General features: G+C 41.5%; 1 protein-coding gene across 2 annotated transcripts in view; it reads left to right on the top strand.

Annotated features, from left to right (window-relative positions):
* Window positions 1-17339, top strand: part of fbln1 (fibulin 1) — a 31089-nt gene extending 13750 nt beyond the window's left edge. Inside the window, exons 15-17 of one of the 2 annotated variants that reach the window (XM_039808895.1) lie at window positions 5215-5360; window positions 7721-7861; window positions 16726-17339. In XM_039808895.1, coding sequence (XP_039664829.1) covers window positions 5215-5360; window positions 7721-7861; window positions 16726-16865 — 427 coding nt within the window. In that variant the 3' untranslated portion in view covers window positions 16866-17339. Of the gene's footprint in view, window positions 1-509; window positions 2431-5214; window positions 5361-7720; window positions 7862-16725 lie in introns of those variants that run through there. The other variant, XM_039808896.1, reaches the window with a different exon arrangement.
* Window positions 17340-26987: the final 9648 nt, after the last annotated feature.

Below are 26987 nucleotides of genomic sequence, written 5' to 3'. Positions count from 1 at the left end.
TTAATAATACATCATCAACAGAAAACCTCACACACATAAACACTCACAGAGCAAGGTCCATGTTCCTTACAGTCGAGTCTGAATGGTCATCCTACCAAGAGCTAGTAGACAATGTCAAGCCTTTTAAACTGCCCCCTATTCATGTGTTATTAAAGGGTCCGCATGTCCAGTATGCTCAATGCTGGAATGACTTCAGAAAAGATTTGGCTGTAGCATGTTCTGTTGTTTTAGAATGATGAAATGCACACGGGTATTTTTTTCCATTAACTCAGTTACAGTAGAGGCTGTGTATGACCTATTCAGGCACCATTGACACAACTTCTTGCATGATCCCACAGAGGGCACCATGCCTGGCCTGTGAAGTATTTTGAGACTGATGTTCCTTCCACTGCATGCCATGCACGGCAAATTTAATTCACACCTGGTCTCTTTCTCTCTCCTTCTCTTTGTGCCTGTTTTGTTCTGTCTTGTCCCGTCCTGCCCTGCCCCCCACTCTTCTCTCTTTGCAGTCGATGTGAACGCTTGCTTTGCAATGACTCTGTCGATTGCCCTGCCATGCCCCTGAGAATAACCTACTACTACCTCACCTTCCCCACCAACATCCCCGTCTTCACCAACATCTTCCGCATGGGCCCCTCCCACACCGTGGCCGGCGATGATATCCAGATTGTTATCACCTCTGGCAACGAGGGCGGTTTCTTCAAGACGGAGCGGGTTCCCACCGGCGGCGTGATGTCGGTGGCAAAGCTCATCAACCAGCCGCAGGACTTCGAGCTGTCTCTGGAGCTAAGGCTGCGTCGCTACGGCACGCTCAGCACATACCTTGCTAAAGTGCTGGTGTTTGTTACCCAGGAGGAGCCCAGAGTACCTTACAATCCCCTACTAGAATAAACACAGGAGTTAACGTAGGGTTACACAAGTTACTACACTCTTAAAAAGGATGTGTCATGTTAAATGCATCTTCTTGTCGAGAAAATAATTCATCCTCAACAAAAAATCCAATGAAGGTGACCATTCAGTATGTTTATAGCAAAGCATAGTGATGCAATGTAGACTACTACATGTTGTAACATATATGATTGCAGAACATACTGCATAGATATAAACAGGTAAATATAAATTATATAATTTCTAATTGGTGATTATTATTAAGACCAGTATTCATCCTTATAAACACAGATCATTTGTTTCTTTCATTCATTGATTTATCTGATTAGGTTTAAGCCTGCCTAAAAACTTGGGTAAACTGTATGAGCTAATGATCTGATTATGGGCAAAAATAAGCTGTGGGCCCCTATGAACCCAATACCCCTTCCAATCAGCGAATTACTATAAATATACAAATGTATTTAACAATGTGGACTTTGTCAAAAAAAAAAACAGCACATTTTACTTGATATTATGAGATCTGAGAAGTGCATATTCTTAAAGGAATAGTTTGGGATATTATTTTAGGGAAAACTATTTTGGGAAATAGATGAGAAGATTCATACCACTATCTGTATGCTAATTATAAAGCTACTGCCAGCAGCTGGCTAACTTAGCGCAGCATAAAGAATGGAAACATGGGGAAACTCTAACTCTCAGCAAGAAAGAGAGTGTCAGTATCTTCAAGTGTATTTCTTCAAATGTCAAACTGTTCCTTTTCACAAATTTCCAATGTATCAAATTACTACAAACCACAGTTACTTTGGGGCTTTCGGGGGGAACTGGTCTTTCAGGATCCTGGGGCAGAGCTGCCCCCTTTGTCCAACAAATTATCCATCCATCCATCGCCATCCGCTTATCCGTGGTCAGAAGCTCCAGCAGGGGACCCCAAACTTCCCTTTCCCGAGCCACATTAGCCAGCCCTGACTGGGGGATCCCGAGGTGTTCCCAGGCCAGGGTGGAGATATAATCTCTGCTCCTTTCAATGCAAAGGAGCAGCTGCTCTACTCTGAGTTCCTCACGGATGACTGAGCTTCTCACCCTGTCTCTAAGAGAGTCACCAAATTACCCAGCTTTGTCTATTTCACTCTTTTTTTTCTAAATAATTACCACAAATTTGACTGTTCGACACTAAACGTTTGCTAAAGATGACACATTTTTTTGAGAGTTGATATGAAAAAAACAAACAATACAACACACAAAATCAGAAGAAAAAAAGCACCGTTTTTTTAGTACTGTAGCATTTTACATAATCAACGTTTTAACACTAGAATTAGGGATAAATTAGTTCCAACTGAATGAATCTTCTTGGAGGTAAAGCATGTGATAGCCACTAGGTGGCGTTCTCAGTCAGGCTAAATCATAAAATAGTAACGACCCAAGTCTGCCTACAACTGAGTGTAATTTGATGATGGTTGCATGATAAAGTCTGACGTTTTGCAGTACTTTATGGTTTATGTGTTGGATGAACAGTTTTCTATTAAAATTGAAATAGAAATAACACATGTTCAAGTCAAATCCAGTTCTTGATAATGGTGCATTGTGGGGTTTAATCAAATACAGCAAAGGGAGCAGCTGGAATGTGAAGCCACATCACAGATGAAGGCATGAAGACTTCCTCACATAGTTTCATATTGCTATTATTCCAAGAGCCTCAGTGAAGAAAAAAATCCATCGATACAAGTCTCTAGTAATGTAGCATATACTGTATTTAAAGTTAAAGGTACAGGACTGTACACATCTACTGTATACACAAGGTTTTTTTTTAATACAACACTAGATAACAGCATATTGTATTAATAATTATAGTAATGGTCTCCTGATGATTTTAAAGTTTTCCTACATTACTAATGTTTGTGAACACAGAGGCAATCCAGTCCTGTATTTTAAGTCAGCCAAGATGCACACACAAGTCAAATGTCCCATCTATAAGTCAAACCCTTCAGTTATATATTATATGTGCAGATAGGTCAAATTTCACTATTTATTAAGTCCATAAAGTAATTCCACACCTCTAAATTCCAGTAAAAAATGAGCTAGACTGGGCCTTTTAATGTATTGTTACTCCCACTTCCCAAACGTCAGTTACCTTGCACCGCAAATACGTCTTTCTGTGGCAGTTATTTTCATGCACATCTCTTTAGCATCCATTACATTTTAGGCTTAATGTAAAATGCACAGATTTCCACTGCATACTGCGGGTGTAAACCCCAAAGCAGACAGATAATCCAAATGAAGGCTGAGTAAGTGACATGCGATGGGATGCAGTGGCAAAGGAGAGGGAAATGTGCACCAGCAGAGAGTATAAATAGTTTGACATGCTGTGATGCTGCTGCCCGAGGGCTGCGGCTTATAATAACTGTAAATTCAGATGTCCTAGGTTCCTCCTGTCCTGAGCTGTCAGGCCAGTAAGGATGCACTTGGTCCCTAGCGGGGATATCCTTAAAATAAGAACATAGTGGTGCGCACAACGTTTTTTTCCTCCCCTTTGACATTGAGTTATGGGGCTCTGGGCTCTGGCCGGTGGTCTGAACAATTTGTGGTACAGCAACATCACCGCGCACAGAATGAATGATGCCCTGCAGTGTTTGTGTTGGGGCGTTATCAATGTGCCGACTATAAATAATAATTACCAAAAAAATAAAAGGCCCTATGCTTGACCAGAGGACTTTCATCCAAAAAGTCTGTTTTTCTTTCTGGTCTAAAAGTATTGGGGTTTTTCTCCTGGGCTGGGCCACGTGAGGCATGGGGGAGATGAAGAAGATGTACATTTGTGCGCACACACACACACACACACACACACTCTGACACAGACTAAAGCACGTTTGCATGCACAAAGGCACGCATGCACAAATAAACATACACATGCTTATCGGTATTTCGGTGCAGACATGCATTAACACACACATGGAGCTGTAATTAGTTCCACTTGCTGCCCCTGCTTTCAAGTGCCCGTCTGTGTGTAAGGGGGCAGTTCATCCTGGGTCATTATCTTCTCGTAAATTTACTCTCTACCCCAACAGAGCTTTCACCTCGTCCTCTAGAGCCCCGCTCGGGTCTTTCTGCAGCTCAGGCCGTGGTATTATAAACTAGGAGAACATTTTGTGGGTTTGGCGCTGGCCAAAGCAAAACTTGGACCCACCCGCTAATTGCTAATTACAAGCCCCTACCCAGTGGTGGCTTGACTTTTTGTCAGGGGCTTCTCTCCTCGCTGTCCATGGAAGAAGCCCTGCAACCCAAGCCGGGCCTGGTTCTTTGAGCTGCAGCCTATAGGTCCCCTGAGGAGCGCCAGAGATCCACAGCCCATGACTCACTATGTGGCTATATGGCTGCCATGCACATTAACTGGACTTATACATGGCAACTTGGCTGTTTTCATAACCCAATATAACCATGAACCCACTTGTCTCCTTTGTGAAAATCAAGCTTAAATTTAACATCTTGGATTTCGAAGTCAAGGCTTTTATTTTGTTTCAATAGCTCTCTCGTGATCACAAGTTCCTCATCGTTTCAAAGACACACTCTTGATTTACGAGGTTGTTAGTGCCTTAGAAAACTCTCTTAAAGTCTAATGTAGCAGACAGGTAGTGAATAGCGATACTTCAGGTGGCGTTAGCCTTAGGAACCAGCAGAGGCCCTACATTCCCTCCGACCTGTCACTGATTTGTCTGTGGAATAAACAAAGCCCTAAATAATAGGATGAGAGCTGCCCTGAGGAGAGGCTGGGGAGTTGTCTAGTCATGTTGCTCACAATTTAGGAGTCTTTTAGAACACTCCCTTGCCCCATAAATCCTCCTCAAGAGATTATCTGATGTGAAGCCGGGGATGCTCAGCAAATCCAAATATTTTCCTGAGCTGGTTGTGGATCATTCTCTGTGAGTGTAGTAATTCATTTCCCACACAGCTTGAAATAGTGCATCAGAAAAGCATCAATGGCAGCGCTAGTCTCCACAAGCTACAAAGGTTGGCTTTAGCATGAGCTTTGGCCATTGTTGGTTTATTATTCTTTGAAACCACATAGAATTTGATTGTTTTTGATGTTGACTGCTATATCCAGTATCCCTGTAGTCTTGTTCAGCTATTGTTTGTGTAGCGGCCATTGGAGTTGCCCCACTGAGTTCTAGATTACGCAGTGGGCTGCTCCCAAGGATGCCCTGTTATTGTGAGCTTTATACACCAAAGGCGGTTAACTCTGAAGTCTTTATATAGACATTACCTAAAGGTCAGAGGCCATGTGTGTTTGTGTTTTCTTTTTTTGTGGGTGTGTATGTTTGTTCTCTCCTTTAGAGTGGCGAGGCTTGAACGCTCTGACACCATTCGCTGTATAAAGTCCTGTCAGCCCAATGACGTCGCCTGTGTTCTGGACCCAATGCACTCCGTGTCCCACACCTTCATCTCCTTGCCCACCTTCAGAGAGTTCACAAAGCCAGAGGGTAGGTACAAGTTGATTTCTTATGTGCATAATGATGGACATTTTGGAGTAATCCAGATGGGCAAACATGTAGCAAAAGCAGTTCCTTGGGGAATAAACATGTCTTAAAGAATAGTTTTGGGAAATACACTTAGGCTATTCCTTTTTTAGCCAAGAGTTAGATGAGATAATCGATACCACTCTTATATGTGTAGGGTAATTATGAAGCTTTAGCCAGCAGCTGGTTAGCTTATTTTAGCATGAAGACTGGAAACAGTTATATGTAGCCTATTATAGCCAATTTAAAATCCCCACCTACAAAAGTTTAGTTTGTGCGTGAACGCTATATTTAGAATATTTTCACCGCTTTACCTTGCCGTCAGACTGCCCTTTCCAGTTTCCACAGTTTCCCCACTCTCTCTTTCAGTCGTTTAGTCTCCCTCTGCAAAAGTTCTTGTTCAGTATACCTCCGTTCATCGTTGTACTCTTGTTTTCACAGTGAATGGCATTTCCTCATCGCTGTCATAATCACTCTTTTTTTCTTCTATTTGTTTATTACATAAACTACAGAGTCTGTCCCAAACAAGGGGGTAAGCAAGCATCTGGCAAGCCTAGCTCCTATGGCGCCATTTTGATGCTAACAAGCACTCACCCTGCGTTAGCATCCCGTTGACTGCCATTCATTTTGACAGCGAATAACTTTAAGTCTGAAGCGTTTAAAGACTCTATTTGTCCATTGTTCATTTCTAAAGAAACACGACAATGTATAAAAGGCTCCATTACCTTGTACCGTAGTAGATGTTTTTGTAAAAATAGGCCAATGATTGTGTCATAACCACGCAACTTACTGTCGCATAGTAGAGGAATTACCATACGGTACAGGAGAAGCTCACAGGCAGTTTCGACTTACATTAACCGTTTAAGTTTAATTACTAATGTTAACTAGCATGTTAGTTAGCAATAATTAGCCTGTGCCTATTTTATCTCCTTACATATACCTACACTCTCTGTCTCTGCAAGATTGGGAATGATTGAGATTTGAACTTGAACTGATATTGATTTTTTTTAGTTGGGCCTTTTTTTAGCTGGCTAAAATACATTTAGTGACTGACCCTATCCACAGCAGCGCTCGTGTCAGGACTCCTGCTGCTTCTCCAAACTAGTGCTGTACTAACTGTCATCTACACGTTATTATGGAACCCACGCAACTTCTAAGCAAGACTCGTCCTTCAATAGCATTCACACACTATACTGGCCAGGCGTCCATGCTTACGCAAGGTAACGTAACCCGATTTGTTCAGGTCCCCTGACCAATAGAGCTGCTTAGTAGGGCGGGACTTGCCTAGAAGTTATGTGGGATCCATAATAACACATCATCTACTGTAGGTAATACACTGACTATCAATAACTCATACAACATTTCAAAAAAGCCGAACTATCCTTTTAAGTAATTTATACAAAAACAAAGTGCAAAAACGACTATTGGCATGTGTGAATTATTGAGCTATTTTTTCCACTTTTGGACAGGCTATTTCCACCTGGTTACAGTATCTATGCTAAGCTAAGCTAACCAGCTGATGACAGTACAGTAGTTTCATATTTACTGTACAGCGATAAGAGTGGTAAAGATCTTTTCATATTGGCAATAAAGTGTATTTCCCAAAATGTTGAATTGTTTAACACACTGCTTCAAAAAATGACTTTTGTGTATCCTTCTGTGTATACAACGTCCTACCAAAATCTTTGGAAACAACAAATTTGAAGACAGCATAACAACGTATGTTTTGTTTTTTTAGTGTCATTGTGGTCCTCAGCATTTCTTTTCACTTTAGCTCTACTTAATCTTCCTTAATCTCTGATCTCCAATCAAATGCATTTCCCTGCAGTTGTCAGAATCTAAATGACTACCTCTGAATTCCAAATTAGTTACTCCATGATGTTCTTCATGCAGTCCGGGTTTGGCTGGCCCACACCAGAGAGTAAGTGCCATGCTGGTTGTATATGAGTAACTACGGCAATCACTCGCAGACAGTGACAGGTGACAAGCATCTATTGGCTGGCATGCAGTGCATGTTTCAGACACACTCAAGCTCAACGTCACGGAGAGTTAAGCTCTTGTCATTTCTCATAAGCTCTGAGTTGGGGTGTAAAGGACTCAAGGCCCTTCAGCTGAGCAACAGCATTGAAAAGCCTCAACCTTCCTGTGACCCTCTAAGTGTACAATAAACACAGACCTTTCCATCTCCAGTTTTATTGTCTTTCTCTTGAAAAAAAAAAAAAGGAAAAGCAAGAGTTGGCACTAGATTGGAGGCACAATCCCAGTGTGATTATGAGGGTTTAGACTCCAAAAGCTTTTTGTGTCTAATTGTTATCTTCCAACAGAGATTGTATTCCTGAGAACCACAGTCCCAGCTTACGGGTCCTATCACGTAGGCAGTTACGACGTCAAGTTTGACATCCTGGAGGGCAACGTGGACAATGCCTTCAACATCATCAAGCGGGTAGAGAATGGAGTGTATGTGGGTGAGTACAGGGATTTTACTTTGCTTTGTGTGTTATGAAATCGGGATGAACCAAACTAGTGCAAACATGAGAAAAAGCAGCTTTAATATGCAGCTTTAATATGCAGCTTGTACCACCCGACAGCCTCTGTGATATATATATATATATATTATAAATCAAACTCACATGTGCACATTGAGAAGGGACAAAAGCGCACAAATCTCCCATAAGGAATGTCTGGATACCCTGACATAAGTACATCTGACACAGCCCGTTACGGTCTTTGCAGTGTCTTGTGGCATCATGTAGCTGTCATCATCTTCATGGGGGCTCTTGGACTTGGTCTTTGGATATCTGTCCTCTGAGTGGCTCTTTAATACAGACGAAGGCCTGTTTCTGTCTCACCAAATATTTGGCATCAATTTCCACAGTCTTGTGGTTAAACAAAGTACCATTTAATTCACTTATCTAAGGCTATGCTTATTCCAAGCAGATCATTACTTTCCACAATAATTTATGGCGTTTGGGAATACAGTGCATAAATAGAGTGCATAAATCTACACTTGTGTATTCACATGCACGTATGCACGAGTGATTGCAGTTGACAAGCAGTTCATTATAACTACCTGTTCAGCGACCGCCAGCATGCAAAAAGAGCCCTGCACTAGTTCAAGTAGGAGCAGCAGATACCATCTCCAACACATGTTTGGGGAGAAGCCATTCCCATCCTTAGTCTGGTGGTGACCCAAGGCTGCTGCACGCCTGTGGGAGAGCTGAACTGAGCCTTGGCCCTGGGAGGATGAGGGTGTTGTGAGCCCAAGGATGACACATTGTTGGGCCCGTCTTGGTATTTTTGTTTTGGTTTTTTGCTGAGATGCAGGCAGGGTGGTAGTGTAAGGACAGCGTCTTCTTCTTCTCTCGCTGATGGATGAAGGGATGGCCTGTCAGTACACACATCTGTCTTTACAGAATGAAAGGGAGAGAGGGAGCAGGGAGGAGGGAGGAGGGGAGAGCATGTGACTGTCACTGGTTCAGGCTGGATTGTGGACAGCACGCACATCTTCCCTCTTTTGTACACTTGTGCAGAAACAGATGTGTGCTTATCAACCATACCCAAAATCACACACAACATGAGAGAAAAATGTTTATAACAGCAATAATTCACATAAGTCACAGTAAAAGCAGGGATAATTATATTGTACTGTCTTATAATGGTATGTTTTTGTTGGAATGCACAATGGTGTAATTCTGCATGTGTGATAAGCCTTATTTTGTAAAATAACGTCTACTGTGTGTGTCTGTGTGTGTGTGTGTGTAAAGAGGATTTAGAAGAAATTCCCTGTTTATAGTGGTTCTCATTCGCAAGGGCAAGTATGTATGTGTGTTTGCAAGGGAGGGAGGGAGAATAAAATTGCAGAGAGAGAAAGACAAAGTGAGAGACTGTGATTCAATGAAAGAGGAAAGAGAGAGAGAAAATATGTGCAGAAGTAATCCTGGGCGCTTTGCTTCATGTGGTTAAATGTATTGTTCCATTTCCCCATGCTAGGCCTCAGTGTCTCGCCGAGCATTAGAGCACTTAAACTGACGACCACATGAAAGGCCTGTTTGTGAGGAGCCACTTCTCTCCCAAACCCATTGGATGCTTTTTGGATGCAGCTCTTGCATGTTAGCACCAGTTGCCCATCACATATCCAAATTGAGGCCCTGTACACTGGAGCCTTTGGTCACTGACTGCTCGCTGTGAAGTGTGGCGTCCACGGTGCGATGAAGGCCTTCTTGGTTTTATTTAGTGGGTTGTTGCTGCTGTTGCTTTGGCCCACAGATGCTGCTGTTGCATAACCATTGTATGAGGCTCGCTGACGTGTCACTTAAGGAAGCTTAGTTTCCAGTATCTCCAGTGTCTCCAACAGTGGTATTACAGCTTGGTGGGATGTGAAAAGTAGCAGACATTGAGGCTCCACTAATGAACAAGTGCGTCAACTCAAACTAACTTTGGCCATTATTTTTGGCCACTTCTTGTGTTTTTAAAAGGGACACAAGAGGCAATTAGGAATCCTCAGAATCCGTTGCTGACTTAAAAAAGTGATTCTTAAAAGGTTTGATTGGCTGACACTCTTTTCCGTTATGCTCACTTATTCACTCTTTTAAAACCAGTCGACTGCACACACAGGCGTGCAGTGTTTGCATAGACATATGTGCGCGCACACACACACACACACACACACACACACACACACACACACACACACACACACACACACACACACACAAACACACACACTGTTGGAAAGAATTGCACCACTCATTCCTAGTTCCTGGTCATCCATCACTGGATTTCCCAGCACTGTCATATCTGGAAGACAACCCTGACAGCCTTACGCATCTGTGCAAACACAACAGGCCCTCAGCACTTGGAAAACATGATCAGAACCAATCAAACACTTACAGATTCCCATGACAACCACAGTAGCACAGCAGCGACCACACACAATCCCTACAGGTATGTACAGTAGACACACAGCGGAAGTGATATATATAACAAAGACAACATTTGCAACACATCATACACATATTTGGAAACACAAACAGTGGAGGAATGCATTACTCATGCTAACGTTGTCTTCTACTTTTGATTAGGGACAGGTTGTTTAAATAGGGTTGATAATGGGATGATTGATTTTGGCAGTCAGCAGGTGGATGGTCCTCCCTTTGAAAACACTGGCTCTGTGGTCTCTGCTGGAAGCATGGGCTGAGTCTGGTGCTCAGTCTCTAAATAAAATAAAATGCTGGTGGTTCCCCTGTTTTATTGTCTCTTGTACATTATAGTGGGGATCAGTATTATCTTTGACCACTCCCATTGGGGGTATCATAGGCTAGTGTTGCTTTAGGTGGGCTTGCTGAGTATACATGTGTTCTTTCAGCTTTGCTTTAGCCGTTACTTAGAAGTTGTCATTTTTATGTGGGGAAAAGATGTGACAACCCACCATTCTCATTTCTTCCTCTTCCCCATGCAAAGTATGAAGTTAACAAAAGCATCATGCAAATCAATAACTATCTATACAATATTTATACAATTATGTGATTATTGTGATTTTACTTGACTCAGTAGCCAACTGTGGAATCAAACATTCAGCACATGTTTAGTCATCCCTTGAATGTGTCCAAATGACTCCTCTTCATGAGTAAGTATTTGTCATGGAAGGATTTCACTGTACCATTAATCCCTGCTGTCTAATTCTTTTTTAGCAGGAACATGATTTATGTTGTATTTATGTTTATCTTGCTGGGCAGCAACAGATAATACAGTACATTCTTTTCATGAATTATGCCCATCCTCTGGAGAAACTGTAAGTCTAAGACGCCGCAGCTAAATACATTTCATTTTTTGAAAGCAGGTGGAAAAATGCCTTTGTGGTTTATATCCTGTGCAGAGAAAAAGTACAGTTTGCATTGCCATTGGCACAGGGCTGGCAGCCAGCAAGGCAGACAGTAAGATGAATGGAAGAGAAAGTGGACAGTTTGTCTCTATGCAGGTAGTCCTGGTCGTCAGTGCAGCCATCCACAGTGGCTGGTGGAATGTAAGCCTACTGTGTGAGACATGACTACTTTAGAGCCAGTGGAACTTGTGGCTCTGGCTTGTGGCTGTGCTGGTGAGGAGTTTAGGACAGCATTGGAGATAAGCAGACAACTTGCTCCGTTTGAGCGGCTGTCATTTGGATGAATCATGACATGGCAGAAGCGGGCCCACTAGAGCGCGCCAAGCCCATAAGGAATCCTTGTCTGCCCCACAAGAGATTAGTACAGCTAATCAAAACAGGGTCCTTTCCACCCAACAACCCACAGTCAAACACACAACGCTCTCCTCGGTTGGTCCTCCACCACCAATGTACTGATGAAGAGATGGTGATGCAGATATGTCACGCTCCAAAAGACACTGGTATGTACACATATAGTACATATTACATGCAATAAAACTGTCTTAATAATTCATCAGATACACTTATCTTCCTTGGTTTAGTGATCTATTTAATTTATCCTCATCATTACTCTTTGCTGTCTTGTCACTGTGATTTCACGAAAATGTAACTCTGTTTAGGTAATAGCTCAATTCATAAAATGAATGCTGTTTTTTTTATCCAAATTCATGTAGTAACATGCCAAAATAGATAGCAAAGTACTTAAACAGCTTATCAAGATGCTGTATACTTTCTTCCATTTATAATGTATGGAGAATAGAATATAAAATCCTGATTTAAAATGCAAACAAAACAGGTTTTCATCTTATATCCTTTCCATTTAGTCTACATTGTCAAGTCTATTTTCTGCTTAGTTATGGGTCTTCGCTTTGAAAGGTCACTTGTAACATAGTGCAAAGGTTGTGGTAAAGATAACGGTGCATGTTATGTCATCTCAGCTGCTCAGGCCCACAACTGCTAAAACAGAAAGTCCAAGAAAAGAACCAGCCAATTCCCTACGGCTACTTTTCAATGATGTCACTAACCAGTTTGCGACACTATCCAACAATGACCCATGGACCATTTGAGAGATTTGTAAGTATGACTCGCTGTTAATTGACCTTAAAATATCAAGCCACATGTGCTGGCCTTTCAGAGCAGGAGTGGGCAGGGCTCCCAACCCCTCTTTAGTAGTCAGAGTTGTGTTTGGATAGCCTGACCTGACTGGCCATACAGTGACCAGTGACCAGGTTGTAAACACAAGATCAGGTACCCAAGGTGCCTGCAGTGCCTCAGTCTTTGTACAGTGGGTTATGTTGGCAATTTGAATGGATTATATTTCAGCCATGCAGACAGGTTGTCAAAACTGAAATTGGTTGCTTTGCTAATAGGGTAACAAGGGAGCTAGTTAGCAATTTCTTAGGCATGTCTCCTAGCTTTTACGGACTTTTTGGTTTCAGGCAGTAAAAAACAATCATTGAATAAGAAACCACGGTTGGCTGTGTTTATGTTTATGCCAACAGTGCTCAGCTTTACCTCATTGATATAGTTAGATACCAAACGTATCACAGTTATAGCTGTAATGATGGTGAAGAATGCCCTCAAATACCCTCTTTTCATACTGGAACTTTGTATACCACCACGACACCTGGACACTCTCCAAAGGTTTCACTGCAGTGAGCATGCATAGCGCCACAACCAGTGTGTCATTATACAATACTGTGGTGAGGCCAATGCGTATTTTTCATTTGTCTCTGGTGTTAAACCCATCCATTTTGGATTTTGTCATACACTTCCTCGCTGAGTTGTAAAAACCAGAAAACCCAGAAATTGTACTGTTTACATGTAACCCTTCAATATTGCAGTGCTTGTGGGCCATGAAGGATGACAAATGCCTGCTGGCATTTGGTTCACTTTGTTTTGTGGCAGTGTCTCCGCTACTAGCATGCATTTTTTAAAGGCTATTTTCTACTAAAGGGGCTACTTTATGGTGTGGGGGAATGTTTTGGAGAGTGGACAGATTGTACAGCTGTTTGTTTGATGGTTGCTGTTCAAGCCAGCACAGTCACCTTTGCACCCTGTGGCAGATACCTCAGTGAGATGGAAAGACACCACAAACCTTTCCAGCGCTACAACTGGATCTTCTGCTCGGGAACTTCAGGCCTCAGATTACATGACCTTGCAACCCAGTCACAGGGCAAATTGTCAGTTGTGGGGTTTTAAAAACCTCCCTATGTTTATTATATGAATCTCAGGTGGTATGGTAGCCAATCAAAGTTAACCTGTTTTGTGGCTGTTGGCTTTTTGCCTTACAGCCCGGATGCAATGTTTAAGACGAGTATGCAGTTGTGGTTTCACCTCAGGTTCACTGTGAGAATGTTGAGGCCCAGCTGTTAGCTGATGCTTTCCCTTCATTGAGGATACCACTGTGCTTTTGATGGGAAGCTTACAGAAACACAGAGTCGTCATGGTCACATACACTGACTTTAGTATCAAGCTCCTTTGTGCAGAATTGGGCCCACATTGTAATAACATAATTACCTATTTCTCGCCCTCAAGGCTGTGCAAAAAATAAGTTAAACAAAGGCTAGAAGTTGCATTAAACATGTTTCGACATTTGAGGTGTTTCTTACGCCACAAATCACTACAATAACTGTGATACATCTTACATGTTAACATACATTCATTGGTTTGTTATCATGAGGTGAGGAAAACTGCACTGTGTTTTGTTAAGTGAGCTCGGAGGGAATTTGGGGATTTGGAGGAGCTATTGGGCACTATACCAGAATTTCTGCTCCTAAGAGCACAGTTGCATGTGCTAATTAGACCACAAACACATTTACAAAACAAACAAACACATTCCACATATTGCACTATTTAGATGTCCTTAATACATTTTCAGTTTAGATGCGATGTGTCGTGTTTTCGTAAATTATTCAATGCGGTTGTTTAGATTGTTTAGCTTCTTTTTATAAAATAATTTTTGGGGATTTTCAGTGAAAAACAGAATCACAGTTGACCCTGATTATAGAGTGTTAAGCCCTCATTAGAAATAGGCCACACTAAACTGCAATTAAAAAAAAAAAAGCCTTAATGTGGACTGAATCCCATCTGTCTTTGCAGTGGTCCATATTGTGCTCATAATATCTTACTCATCTTCACTGTGTGCTTGCTCAACCCACCAGTGAAGCTTTTGAACTGATTCTGTTTGATTTAAGTACGTGGACAAATCATGAACCTTCTGAACTCACTTTGAGTTTGCATTGGTCAACTGAGAGTTGCGTGCCATGTCGATTGGCTCATGTCTAACAACTATTTTCAGTTTCAAAATTCAAACTCTTTTTCCACGTCAGTTATTCTCTTAATGTTGCGGCTGTTGTTAGGTTTAAGCAAAGGTTAGCTCTTTCAAATGGTGCTGACGCTTTGGAAACAATAAAATCTCAGTTCTGCTCCCCTCCGTGTAGTGTCACTACGCAACAGAGTCCCAAAACACCAAAACAAGGGGGCAACCCTGGTCGAAGTGGGCCCCATTCCACACTCCTCCAAGTGCTTATCGCTGGAATCTGCTGGAATCTGCTGGAATCTGTTGTTTGCCCACAGATCCGACTCGTAGAGGGACGAGAAAGCAAAATAAAGTGACAGGGAGAGAGAGACAGCAGTTCAAGCTCCTATAGCTTGCCCCTTCCAGAGTTAAAGATGGATTCCTGGAGGAATGCCTCCATGGCTGTATCGCGTGACTGCGACTGCTCCCCTCCATCAAACACATGGGATTCATTTACCCTTGTGGGCCACAGTGATGGTGCCACAAACACCAGGCCCCCTCAGGAAGCGAGGAGAGGGGAGGAAGAGAAGGAGGAGAATGAGTGGGTGGGGGGCGGTTCTGCCATTAACAATGCCCGTGTCCCAAAGGACGCAGCGGATGGCGCATAATGGATCATCATCTGCCCTGTGGTGAACAACGACCAAATGGGTTGTACTGCTTTATTACAAGTACCACAGAAAGGAGCCTCATAATTCAGACCGATCGCGGCTGTGATCTATCGTCATTTTCATCCATGTAAAGTTAAACTCTAGAGTCATCATACTTGAAGACTTTACTGACTCACTTATGAATCAGAGAGGAAATGAGAAAAAGAGGATGGTTGAAGGTGTGATAGGAGGACAGTGTGGTGATTGTGCTGCCTGACTGCACTCTGGCGATGGCTGTTCAAACAGGCAAGAGCTGAAATGTCACCAGCCCTCTGCAGAGAAAAGGTCTGCTGACAGCCTGTATAAACACTGGCATTTTCCCCCCGTGTAATCACATGTTCACTTAAAAAGAGCACCCAATGAATTCCATGGTGATGCTCTGTTGTAGTATGTTTATTCTCCTATCTGTTTTACTATGATAGGAGGGTGTCTGTTGTCCCTAGAGCGGGTGGAAGGTGGGAGGGAGGAATCAAATTCCTTTTGTTCAGTTTGTTAACACCATAATTCATTTGAATGCTCATCCAAATGTCCCAGCTGATACCAGCTACCAACAGCTGTTGTTATTGATGTTAAAAGTCTCCTTTAGCGCCATATAATGCGCTTTATCTAAACGCGCTTGGTCGGTAACTATTGGCGTCCCACTGACGCAGTTATGTTAAGGAAAAGGTCGTGGGTGGGCTTACATTTCCGTGACACGCGGGAATAACGGGACGGTTGGGTTTAGGAAAAGAAGAAAGCGACTTTAGGAAACGTGACACGCAGGACATGAACCCCGGTATTCTGGGTGAAAGTCCTGTGTTTGACCCATCCACCACACCAACCAACCTCCTTATGCGGAATTTCGGCCTTATGTACTACTCGCTACCGTAGTCGCTCTTAGTGTTACGTCATTTTCAAACCCCGTGTAGCTGCTGCTCTCCCCGGTACGTTATACAAACACGCTGAAGGGCGCTTTTTTCGTCGCTTCAGACGCTGAGTTCAGAGTGAGAACGGGTTGCAAGAAACACATCAACATCGAGCAGCCTGTCGTCGGGACATTGTTTTTGAAAAGATACTTGCTGTTGAAAGACAAATGTAATTTTTCAAAGCGCTGAGCACAAACAAAATTCCATTATCCTCAATTGTCTTGGTGTGGCAGTGAAATTTCTAAATCAAAACCTCAGCACTTCAAACCAAAACTATCTGCTCTGCTAGATCCCACTAGGGGTAAGTGAGAAAACATGTTTTGGGCGACCCTTTAAATCAAATATCAATGCATAAATAAAAACATAAAAAATCGAATCAAAATGAACAAGCACAAAAACAGTCTTATCTTTGCTAATTGCTCCTCTCAACCATTTTGTTTCCAATGAAATGACAAAATCGACAAATTCATATTGTTGTCACTAAAGCCAACCGTTATACTGTGTTCTATTTATGGTACTTAATGTGACTGACGTTGTTCTTCTTTGTCTCCTTCAGGTGTTGTTCGCCAGGTAAAGTCTCTGATTGGTCCATTGACAACAGTACTGAAACTGTCCATGCGCAACCTGACAACTCAGGGCGACTCTGGCCAGAACATCATCAACGTTCACGTCTTTGTCTCAGAGTTCTGGTTCTGAGAGGTGGATGCCAAATTATACCACATGTATTAAGACATCCATTGTCAACACTGTACACATTGGTTTTGTTATATCAATGCATAGATCAGTGTCACGGTTTTGGTGTTATGTTTGATTACTTTTGACAGTTTCTGAGATGAAAGGCTACTAGCTGCTTCTGATGACAGCACTACACTTTGTTTTGATGACAAGCTCAGCCTGGCGTGCACTCCTGCATTGCATCCGGCATAGTAGAGCTAAATATGGAGAAACTTTGTTATAAAAAAAATCTCTTAAGAAATGAGACATGCAGAAAGTTTTAAATTGAAAGTGCATGCATTTAGAAAAGTCATTAAAGGACCATGTGATTCAATTCAACAATATTCTTTTCATGACAATAATAAGCATTTGTTTTTGTAACATTCACTTTTTCTTTCTTACTGTATGCATTGGATGAGGTATTTTTTTCAATGGAATAAACACTATTTTAGTTAAGTGTTTGTTTATTGTATTTCTTTCCAGTCACATTTAAAGACCATTATTTGAATTTATTATGTAATTTACACTTATGGGTTCAGGAAGTTAATGAGAAAAGGAGAAATATGTGTATGTGTACGTATGTTTTACAAGCCATAAGCACAGAAACATTGAGAGGAAATGGGGAAGGTGAAGAGATAGCTGCTGCATCTTTAATGAAAAAAACCCATCAGTTCTTAAGACTACTTCGTCAGGTCTGCAGATTGCAATAACGTTAGCTAGCGCTACTCGCTCACCAAGCAAGCGGTCCAGTTTTCCACATATTCTTCTCACACCACAATTCAACTTCTCATTGTGCTCTATTATTACAAATTTGGCAGGCTCAAAATTAGAAGGCTGCAGTTCATCAAATGTGTAAGTACTTATTTAGTATTTTAAACCTCAACTTGTCTGTGCTTGCTCCCTCTCCCTTATGTGACAAAAGTCATAATGTCTCCATATAGAGGTATATTCCCAAATTCCTAAATGATGATGATTCCCACTGTCTCAATCTCAATTTACTGCTCGCTGTGTGTCAGTTATATATGCAATAATAAACAAGTTTACATTTTATTTTGCCAATATGCTAACCTAAAAAATGCCCTTTGTAAAATGTGTAATTCAGTAACATTGTAGTTGGTGAACCCTGGTCATAAAAACATCATGACTTGTGCAATGTCCTGAATAAAGTCAACGACAAGAAACTTGATTATGATAATTCGGACATGTCAATATTAGCTAACAAACAGAGACGTGCAAATATAACTATCTTAACCAGTTTGCTTTTATTCATGGCGGTCTTTGGAACGTCTGTTTCTATGGTGACATTTAGAACATTCTGTTTACTTTGCACCCAATGATATCTGTTGAGGGGCAGTAAAGTCGTACTCAATATTGACAGCTTGTCCTCAGAATGCCCTCAGTTGAGTTACTGTAGGATGTACATAAGCTTCTACTCAAGATACTCTGTGCATGCATGCAAACACGTTGACTGTGGGTTTCACTTGTGGTCTTTTTGTCATTCTGGGAGCTGGGGGCTGTAAGATTTTCAGAAAAGCCTCTTTGGTAGAGTAACTGAGGAAGAGGAACAAGGTGGCAGCAGTAGTTAAACTACTACTAAGAACTCCCCTCTCCATCAAACATGGGGGGACATCATAGGGAAAGTGAGCTGAGCACATGTCAGTAATGGCCTAACTATGAGACTGTAATCATCACAGTGGCCTGGCCAGCCAAAGCCTCCCAATGCTTCAAAGACAATAGAGGAGGCGCATACATCAGGATCTCAAGTCGGCTGCCGTGATGGATTTTAAGGCTCTACTGAAGGGGGATATCCTCTTCAGAGGAAATAGAGGCCAGCAGGTCAGCCTTGTGGTCGACATGAAAAGAGGGAAGAAAGCATCTGTGTTTGTGTGTGTGTGTGTGTGTGTGTGTTTACTCCAGAATCTTAAAACCACACTCTTAGCCAATGTTTGATATGGTACATGTTTTCTAATGCTTCTAATACAATTCTCTTACTTGTAAGCCTGAGTAACCTAACTTATGTGATAATTAAATCCTAAATTCCAAACGGCCATGGTTTGAAAAATAGTTGGAACGACTTTTTTCCTGGCATTTTGGCACATTTTTATATCTTTCAAATGCTGTGCTAATCAGAAGAAAGTAACGTGTCCATTTTGATCTATTTTGAAGGAGGAAAAAGCATACAATTTACGGAAAGAGCTGTACATACCTAGCAGATTTAGGGCCACTTTGTGAAAGTTAAAAGAAGAAATGAATCAGTACATTGTCTATGCTCTCTTCTAAAAAAAAAAAAAAGCAATTCTATTTTATCAGCCTCAAATGAGAGACTGTAAATTTCATAGTTGAAGAAACACTTTGAATTGGCTCTGAATTGTTTGCAAGACGAAACAATGCTGCATACCAAAATCAAAAAAAACAAAAAAAACATTGTAAGGACGTAAACAGCTGAATATGAACAAGAAAAAAGCAACATAGCCAGACTGTGTGGGAGGACATTACCCAGGAAAGGCCTGGCTGGCTTTGAATCTGGACAGTAAGAAAGGCTGGGGCAGCAGTCCCTAGCAGCGTTACCAAACCACATACATGTGTGGGGACAAATGAGCAAATTTCTTCTGCCAGATTCTCCATCCAAAGCCAAGAGGGAGCTGCTTGCACTGGAGGCCTATGGTATGACTAAGCCGACAGTGGGCTTGATGAGTCGACGTAATGGCAGAGGAGTAGACCTGTGTGTCTACTCTGTTTGTTTGTGTACTCTGCTGTGGCACAATGGTGGTCAGGCCTCTCAATACAAGTGGTCATGGTGGTGTCTGGCCCAGAGTAGATAGGGTATGGGGCTGATGGGAGTCTAGCCCAGGGGTTGGTGAGGTGGACTGATCCCAGACAGAGACCAGAGGACCTCAGGAGGCACGTGCTCGGCCGACTTCTGCACTCACCCACTCCCTCTTTTTCCTGGCGTCATACCCCGGCTCCCACCGCAACACATGTTATAGGATATAAGTGAGTTCTTTTAATACATTTTGGGGTATTTATTTTTTTCCTCTATTTTACAAACCACTGTTCCTCATTACCATGAACACAAAAAAAGGTTTCATGTAGATGGGCACTACCAACATTCTGTGGTTTTGCTCACGTCTCCCTGAGATTCTAATCGTTGCAGTACATATCATAGTTGAAAAAAAAAAGATAATTTACATCTTTTAAATTTCAGAAGGTGATACGTTTTGTCTAGATGCCTACTTATTGCAAACTTGGCTCATGTGTTAAGTATCATGCTGTAAATGTTAATAAACCATAAACAAATTACCATTGACTATCTCCACTGATAAGCACTTTTTAGACATATTTCACCTGTGTCAAAAAGTGTTCACTCACTGCTTTTAAAGAAATTTGCAAAGTGGTGTTTCATAGAAGTCCAATAGATGGCAGACACACACAACACAACACTGCACAGCCAGAGTGTTTTAACAATGTATTTCCCTGGACAACTGTCACCACCTTACATTAAAATGGCAGAAACAGTCAGCTATAGACCAATGTTTTTTTTTACTTTTCCCCTCATAAATTCAGCCTTCTATCTAGTAGGACAGACTTTGCAATAAAATCTGAACTTACTGAAATTTATGCCCATCATTTTTAAATATATTCCACTTGGACATATATAGTACATTAAAAGCCTATAAGATTCTGACTTAAGCCTGACAAAGTGTTGGATTGCACAAAAACCAATGTGGGAATCTGATGTGAATGTTACAAAAAAGTCTACTGGGACCTGGGACCTTCACCCAAAATAGGATCATAAATGATTGGCTCCACAACTCTATATTTCATGACACGTTCTATACAGTCTTTGTGATATGGGACGCCTATTAATGCCTCCCCTTAAATCAATCAAATCTTTTGAGGTTTAGGTTGATAGACAGTCCACCAATTATACAGGGGCTCCACCTTGACCCAAAGAAAAACACAAAGCACACAAGTGTGCCACTACATAACTTACAGATTTCAAATGTAACCATTTACAACCGCCACTGAACTCAACCTGTTGCCAGAGTACACAGTGGATCAATCACATTTGGGAATATAGGCCGAGGCTCTACTCATGAAAATTCAGCGTGCAGTCTCTCTGTTGTTACAAGCAGCTCAGAACACACTGTGACGTCCATGGTGCTAAAGTGGATGCATATCATCGGCAAGGAAGGGAAACAAATCCAACCACATATGAACGTGGTGTGATGGCCACCTAAAATAGTCACTGACCTTAGACTGTAAAGTCATCTTTTCTCAAATAAAATGGGTAATTTTAACGTGGCATTTATTTGTTCTATATTTGCTCAACTTTTATTGCCTGTTGTGACATTTAAAACAAGTGTGTTCCTAATAAAGATAAAAAGTGAATTCTTTATTGAGGAAACTATCCCTATTCCATGAGACATAGTGAGATTTAAATATGCAGTAATGGGAAATAACACTTCAAAAAGTGGTTTCTTGAAAAAACAGGAGCTTTTTTTCTGAGCTTTCCTAAAAGTTAAAGCAATGATATTTTATTTTTAAAGAAGTAAATGCATTGAATTGCTATGATAAGGCGCATATGCCGTTTTCCACAGTTTCAGTACAGTTGAAGGATTATAAGGGGATTCTATATGCATATCGAACCTACGTCATAGCTGTCTGCACTTTGAAAAACTGGTCCAGCAGTGAGGCTTGGCCCTTGAGGACTTTAGCTATATAATCTGACAATGACCATGATTTCACAGCGGACTTTCTGCGAAAGGCTTCACTGACATAAGTGGCCTTCAGACCTCGAATGTTTGAGCTTTCATTGTATTTGAAAATGAGCTGGGAGCTCGCTATGTCTGCCAAAGTGTTGTTTTGTCTGTGGCTGAGTACACACACCCAACTGTCACCCCTCAGTGGACACCTTTGCACCATCTCAGATGTCTTTGGGTCTCGAAGCAGTGACCAGACAGGGAATACATGAGGAAAAAGGAGATTTGCTCTGCAAACATAGGGAGTTGTCAGTGGATTTTGTTAGTGTGGAACCATTACGTACTGTATGTTTTGTTCAGAGGTGTCAAGTATGGAATGGTGGGGAACTCACTTGCACTTGCCCTTTGAGTTTGACACTTAGAATCATCACTTACAGTGGTCAGAATCAGTCACACCCAATAACTCGTCATCAAATCACTCAACAGAATCTGTAATGAACCAAGCTTAAACTGCGGCGTTCCTATTAGCCGAGAAATATGTTGGGTAGGACATTACAAACAAAATCTAAGAAAGCGTCTGGCTTTGGAATTGCCACAATCATAACACACATGTGTGAAGCAGATTTGAATAAGACAAAAAGGAGCCTGCTAACATACTCAGTCTGAACCAATCCCAGTCTTAAAAGGGAAGTGAAGAATAAATCAGCCGCAATGAGACAAAGTAAAAGCTATAATTGATTTTGCCTGAGCTCAATGAGAAAAAAAAGTTTTTTGATAGAAATACTATTTATGGGTTTGTAATGGCAAGGCTCAATCTTCCAGAGCACATCTGTATGTCATTGTTTCTAAACCACTGTCTCTGCGTACACTCACATTTTAAGAAAAGAGATTCAGGGAATTAATTATCCAATTGTTCAGAGGCATCATCATGGGGAAAAGGACTTAAGGCGTCAAAAGGCACATTTTCAATTTGGTGACAGCCACAATGCTTTTGCCTGCTTTCCCATTAACATCCCTGTATCTCTGCCTGCTCAATGCTCCATTTGACTGTGTGCACAATTATGGGGTGATTTAGGTTCCAGGAACCACAATGAGACAAAGGTCATCTGTGATATTAATGAGTGGAAGGTCTTTGAATCTGGCACACTGGCATGGAGCTTTACTGTGTGACTAAATGTAGCTTACAATTGCCAAAAATAATTAATATGTCACATTTTGTTTTTCAACAGGGTGTTTTCTGCCTTTGTAACTTCAGAGCGTTGGGGATATCCATCAAAATGTTTCCTGCATTGATACTAGGTTATTTGCACAAAGTAGGTTTGGTTAATGGTTACCGGCTACAGTACGGACGCCCGTCAAGCAGGTCTGTGAACTTAATGCCACTTCATCACCATGACACACTCTGTACACCATACATCTGTTGACATAGCAGTCACCCTTGTGAACACACACATCTATTTCACAAAACAGAAAGAAATGCCTACTTAATGGACATATGGCCTACATTGTTGGTAGACCGCTGTGATGATGTATTTTTCTGTTTCCTCTCATGTCTGGGTGAATTAAATAGATCAAGCCTTCTTCATTCTGACCTATTAGTGTAAAGTTCAGAGAAACCAGACTGGTTGTTAGACACCGTATCCTGTGTGTATGATGATGTTATACAAACTATGTATCAGACAGCCTTGACTTGTTGTGTGGTAAGGATAAAGCAGATGCTACAGATAAGATTGGGGTTAAAATGTAGTTAAGCAAGAGGAGACTCTGGAAGCCATTGAGTCATTTAACTCAGGGTTCTCCAATCCATACTGAGCCCCAAGTTATTCTCTATCCCCTCACCCTCCTTCCCTTTTTACCCTTTGTTGTGGTCACTGGGACAATCGGTTACAGCCCAGCGGAATGGAAACCACTCAGTCAGTCTCCTGCTACAGCAAACTATTAAACAGAGGATCCAGTTACTATGATCAGTCTGGGAGAGAAGGCATCTTTAGGGGAGATTTAGTTCCTCAGAATACTTCACTATAATCCCAGAAAACATTTTCATACATGTTACCGGAATTCCTTCGGAACATTTTAACCAGTGGAATTCCTGAAATTACTACCAAGACTACCAACAAATTAGCGTTTACATGATAATCACTCCGAAGATCACTTCCAGAGTCTCTGCTGTGTTTATTTTAGTTTAAATGTTGTGTTTTAACCAACTGTTCCCCCAGTATCTCTTTGCATTTGGGATTTCAGGTCGGAATGGACGTGGCTTCATTCCCAAAACTATCAAAGAAACAGCAGAAGACAAACACAACAATGATGATGAAGTGGATAAACAACATTCCCCCCGGAAACCCAATACAACTTGTTCCTGTGAATTGGTCTGTCTCTGTGTCTCGCTGAGGCAACAATGGTGATTTCTGTTTGAGTCTTGTGGGTTCCAACCCCAGACCCTGTCTCCCACTTGGAGTGGCAGAAATGGAGGGCCTTGTTCACCACCGATGCTTTGTTTTCCACAGTCGCTTCTCACTGCTGTCCCGCCTGCGATGGGACCATCTGCCTTCTCAATTAAAAGGCATGTTTGTGCTCCACATTTGTTTGTGCTCACAGGCTTTGGGCTTGTGGCTGTCTCCCGTGGAAAATGTAGCTTGCAGAAACTACTAGCTGTTTTCTGGTGTGTCTGTGGGATGAAATGAAGAATAGAATGAGTCTTGCTGATGTTCTCCTTCCCACAATTAAGAGCAGACGTTGTGTGCTGGGGAACGCACAAGATGAATAAGCAGCCTTTGCCATCTCCTCTGAGACATGAAAACAGGGACGGGAAAGTATTTCAGCCCAGAAAATGTAATCATAATAGTCTGCTTCATTGTTCTGTCTTATCATCACAGTCACTGAGTTAATAATCATCATAATGTAAAAATAGTTTTTTTGTGAGTTACATTTGAATGTGAATCTATTTGGACTAAAGACACAAATGTTTTCCTAATTGTTGAAAATTGTTTCTTATTGTATTTTGGTGGCACAAAAAGTGAAAAACAATACTTTGACAGGGACCCTGACACATGCACAATCCAATGAAAATACTTACGGTATATTCTAGAAGAGTAGATGTCGTTCTGTATATTCTTCAAATTATGATTTTCCAAATTCAAGGAAATGTTATTACGTTTTTACGTACATTGTGGATTTGGCATTGGCATTCTTTTGGACAGCACTGGACTTTCGTGGGAGCTCCATGGACCACACACAGCCCTTTACACAGAGCACGTTCTGGCCATAGACAGCAAGAGTGGGAAGAGGGTGGTACCGACTGTGACCACCGGTCACCCGTTGAATCACTACTATCCAACAGATGGACCTGCCAGGAAGCCATCCATTTGTTTCTAGGAAAGGCTGAGAATAAGTTTTAAACCTATGAGAATACATTTGACATTAAGATTTCTTGCTGATATTGGGTCAAGGACTAAAGTGTGCATGTTTCAAGAGAGAAATCACCTGTAAAATATATTTTGATCTCATCAGACTGTCAATGTTACCACTTTTGAATGACCACTTGAGCAAAAGTAGGTAGATTAAAGAGATCTCTTTATTTGAAAAAGAGCTCATTGCCAATCAGTCAATGGTTTCTACAATTTATGGATGCCGGCTGTGTTTTGAAATGGACTGCGTGTGCGGTATTTTGTAATTGAAGAGGAGAGTGAGAGGGCCCAGTTTGAACGCATTGTGGATTCTGAGAAGCCATCGTGTTTGCTTGGCCTTTGCTTAAGCGCACATGCAGGCCTCTCTAGCTTAATCTCAAGGATGTGCAATTGTGCTGCAGGGTGATGAAGCAATAGTAGTTCACGCAAGAGTCTGTCACCAAACCTCCACTCAGTGAGCAGCAGCATGGATAGATTTCTCGTTAGGGCATGGTTGCAGTGGTAAGGAGTCTTGTACGGTAATGATTTTAACATGTGATTCCAGAGCTGTGGCTTTTTGCTGTGTTTTCTCAAGACAGTCACGGGTATAAGACCACCCTCTACACTTCGATGCTTCAAGTCTCCTCTCCACCATTATGAATGAAGCATGGCACCATTTGGCATAGGGGATTATAACTGTAATGTGATTTCTCTCCATTGTTGTTAATTTTCTCCCCAAATTGCACATCTCCTTAAAATCATAATTTTGATATCCTTAACTGTCATTTATCAGCAGTCACTGACCAAAATTTATAAACACGCAGAATACTTGGCAAATTCAAGACTGTGTTATGGTGCTAACACTGTCTTCTCAAAGGCCTGATGAAAGCCTCCCTGGATGGTTCAATGTATTATTGTTTTTTCCTTAGGCAAAACGTAGAAATAATACTTTTAAACTTACATACATATGTACATTTTGACAGGCATTCTGTTTATTGGCTTCTAGGCAGATGAGGAAGGATAAAAACACTGAAGGGTGCCATTCCCATTAATTTTGATGTACATAATGTGTTAAAGATTGCACGCTGTGTTGTTTATCTACATTATATGTATAAAATCTACATGACTATTATATCAGGAAGATCTACAATATGCTGATCTTTTTCTCCCTCTGACATGAAACCGTGTTAACCGTTAGCTATGTCAAACACCTTTAAGCCAAGAAACATATATCTATGTTAGCTTTGAAATTGCCATCTGGGGCATCAACTTTCATCTTTGCATGTAGTAAGTCCTTTCCTTGGAGGATCTGCAGTTATATAAACATGGTGTGTTTTGTGGGGTTTTATAATTGTGTTATTCATACTGCATGATACAATCAACCATAAGCCAGGTTGGGTGCAGTGCCATGGATGGTAGGAAGAATATGTGAGCAGTAAACATGAGAAGGTCTGCTCCATTGACAGGAATTCCACTTTCTGCTGCTGCTGTGAAACATGGCATACCTAATTGTACAGTGGTCACCCACTAGGTCTAAATAGGGTTCAAGACCACACAGTACGATGCAGGCCCACTGTAGGAAACTCTAAGAGACACAGGAAGAAACTGTGAATTTTCTTCACTGATTGTTTTACTTTAGGGTGATCCATCTGCGTAAGGTCTCAAAATACACCATTCTCCATTTATATCTGTTTCATTGGAACGCCTCTGTGTCATGTATACCAACAATGGGACATGCTATGCACTTTGGAGTATGGACCCATGTGACCAAGGTCTTTGCTTTGTCTTTAAAACATGAATAAAGCAATGCCTTTTGTTGGAACACCTGCAATAATCTCTCTCTTTTCAAAATGTGTATTCTTTGATTGAATAAGGACAATGTGGTAAATGCGACTGTGTGACAATAACACCCATCAAGATTTGGATTATACCAGTCCACTCTTTCGCATTTGATGGTGATGACCCAGAGCAACAAGTGATAGAAGTCATAATAGCTTCAAGAAACAACCGTTTCA

Source organism: Perca fluviatilis, chromosome 8 (assembly GCF_010015445.1).
Source record: "Perca fluviatilis chromosome 8, GENO_Pfluv_1.0, whole genome shotgun sequence".
Taxonomy (NCBI): Eukaryota; Metazoa; Chordata; class Actinopteri; order Perciformes; family Percidae; genus Perca; species Perca fluviatilis.
The sequence above is the reverse complement of the archived record's forward strand: the minus strand, read 5'-3'. Positions and strand labels throughout refer to the sequence as shown.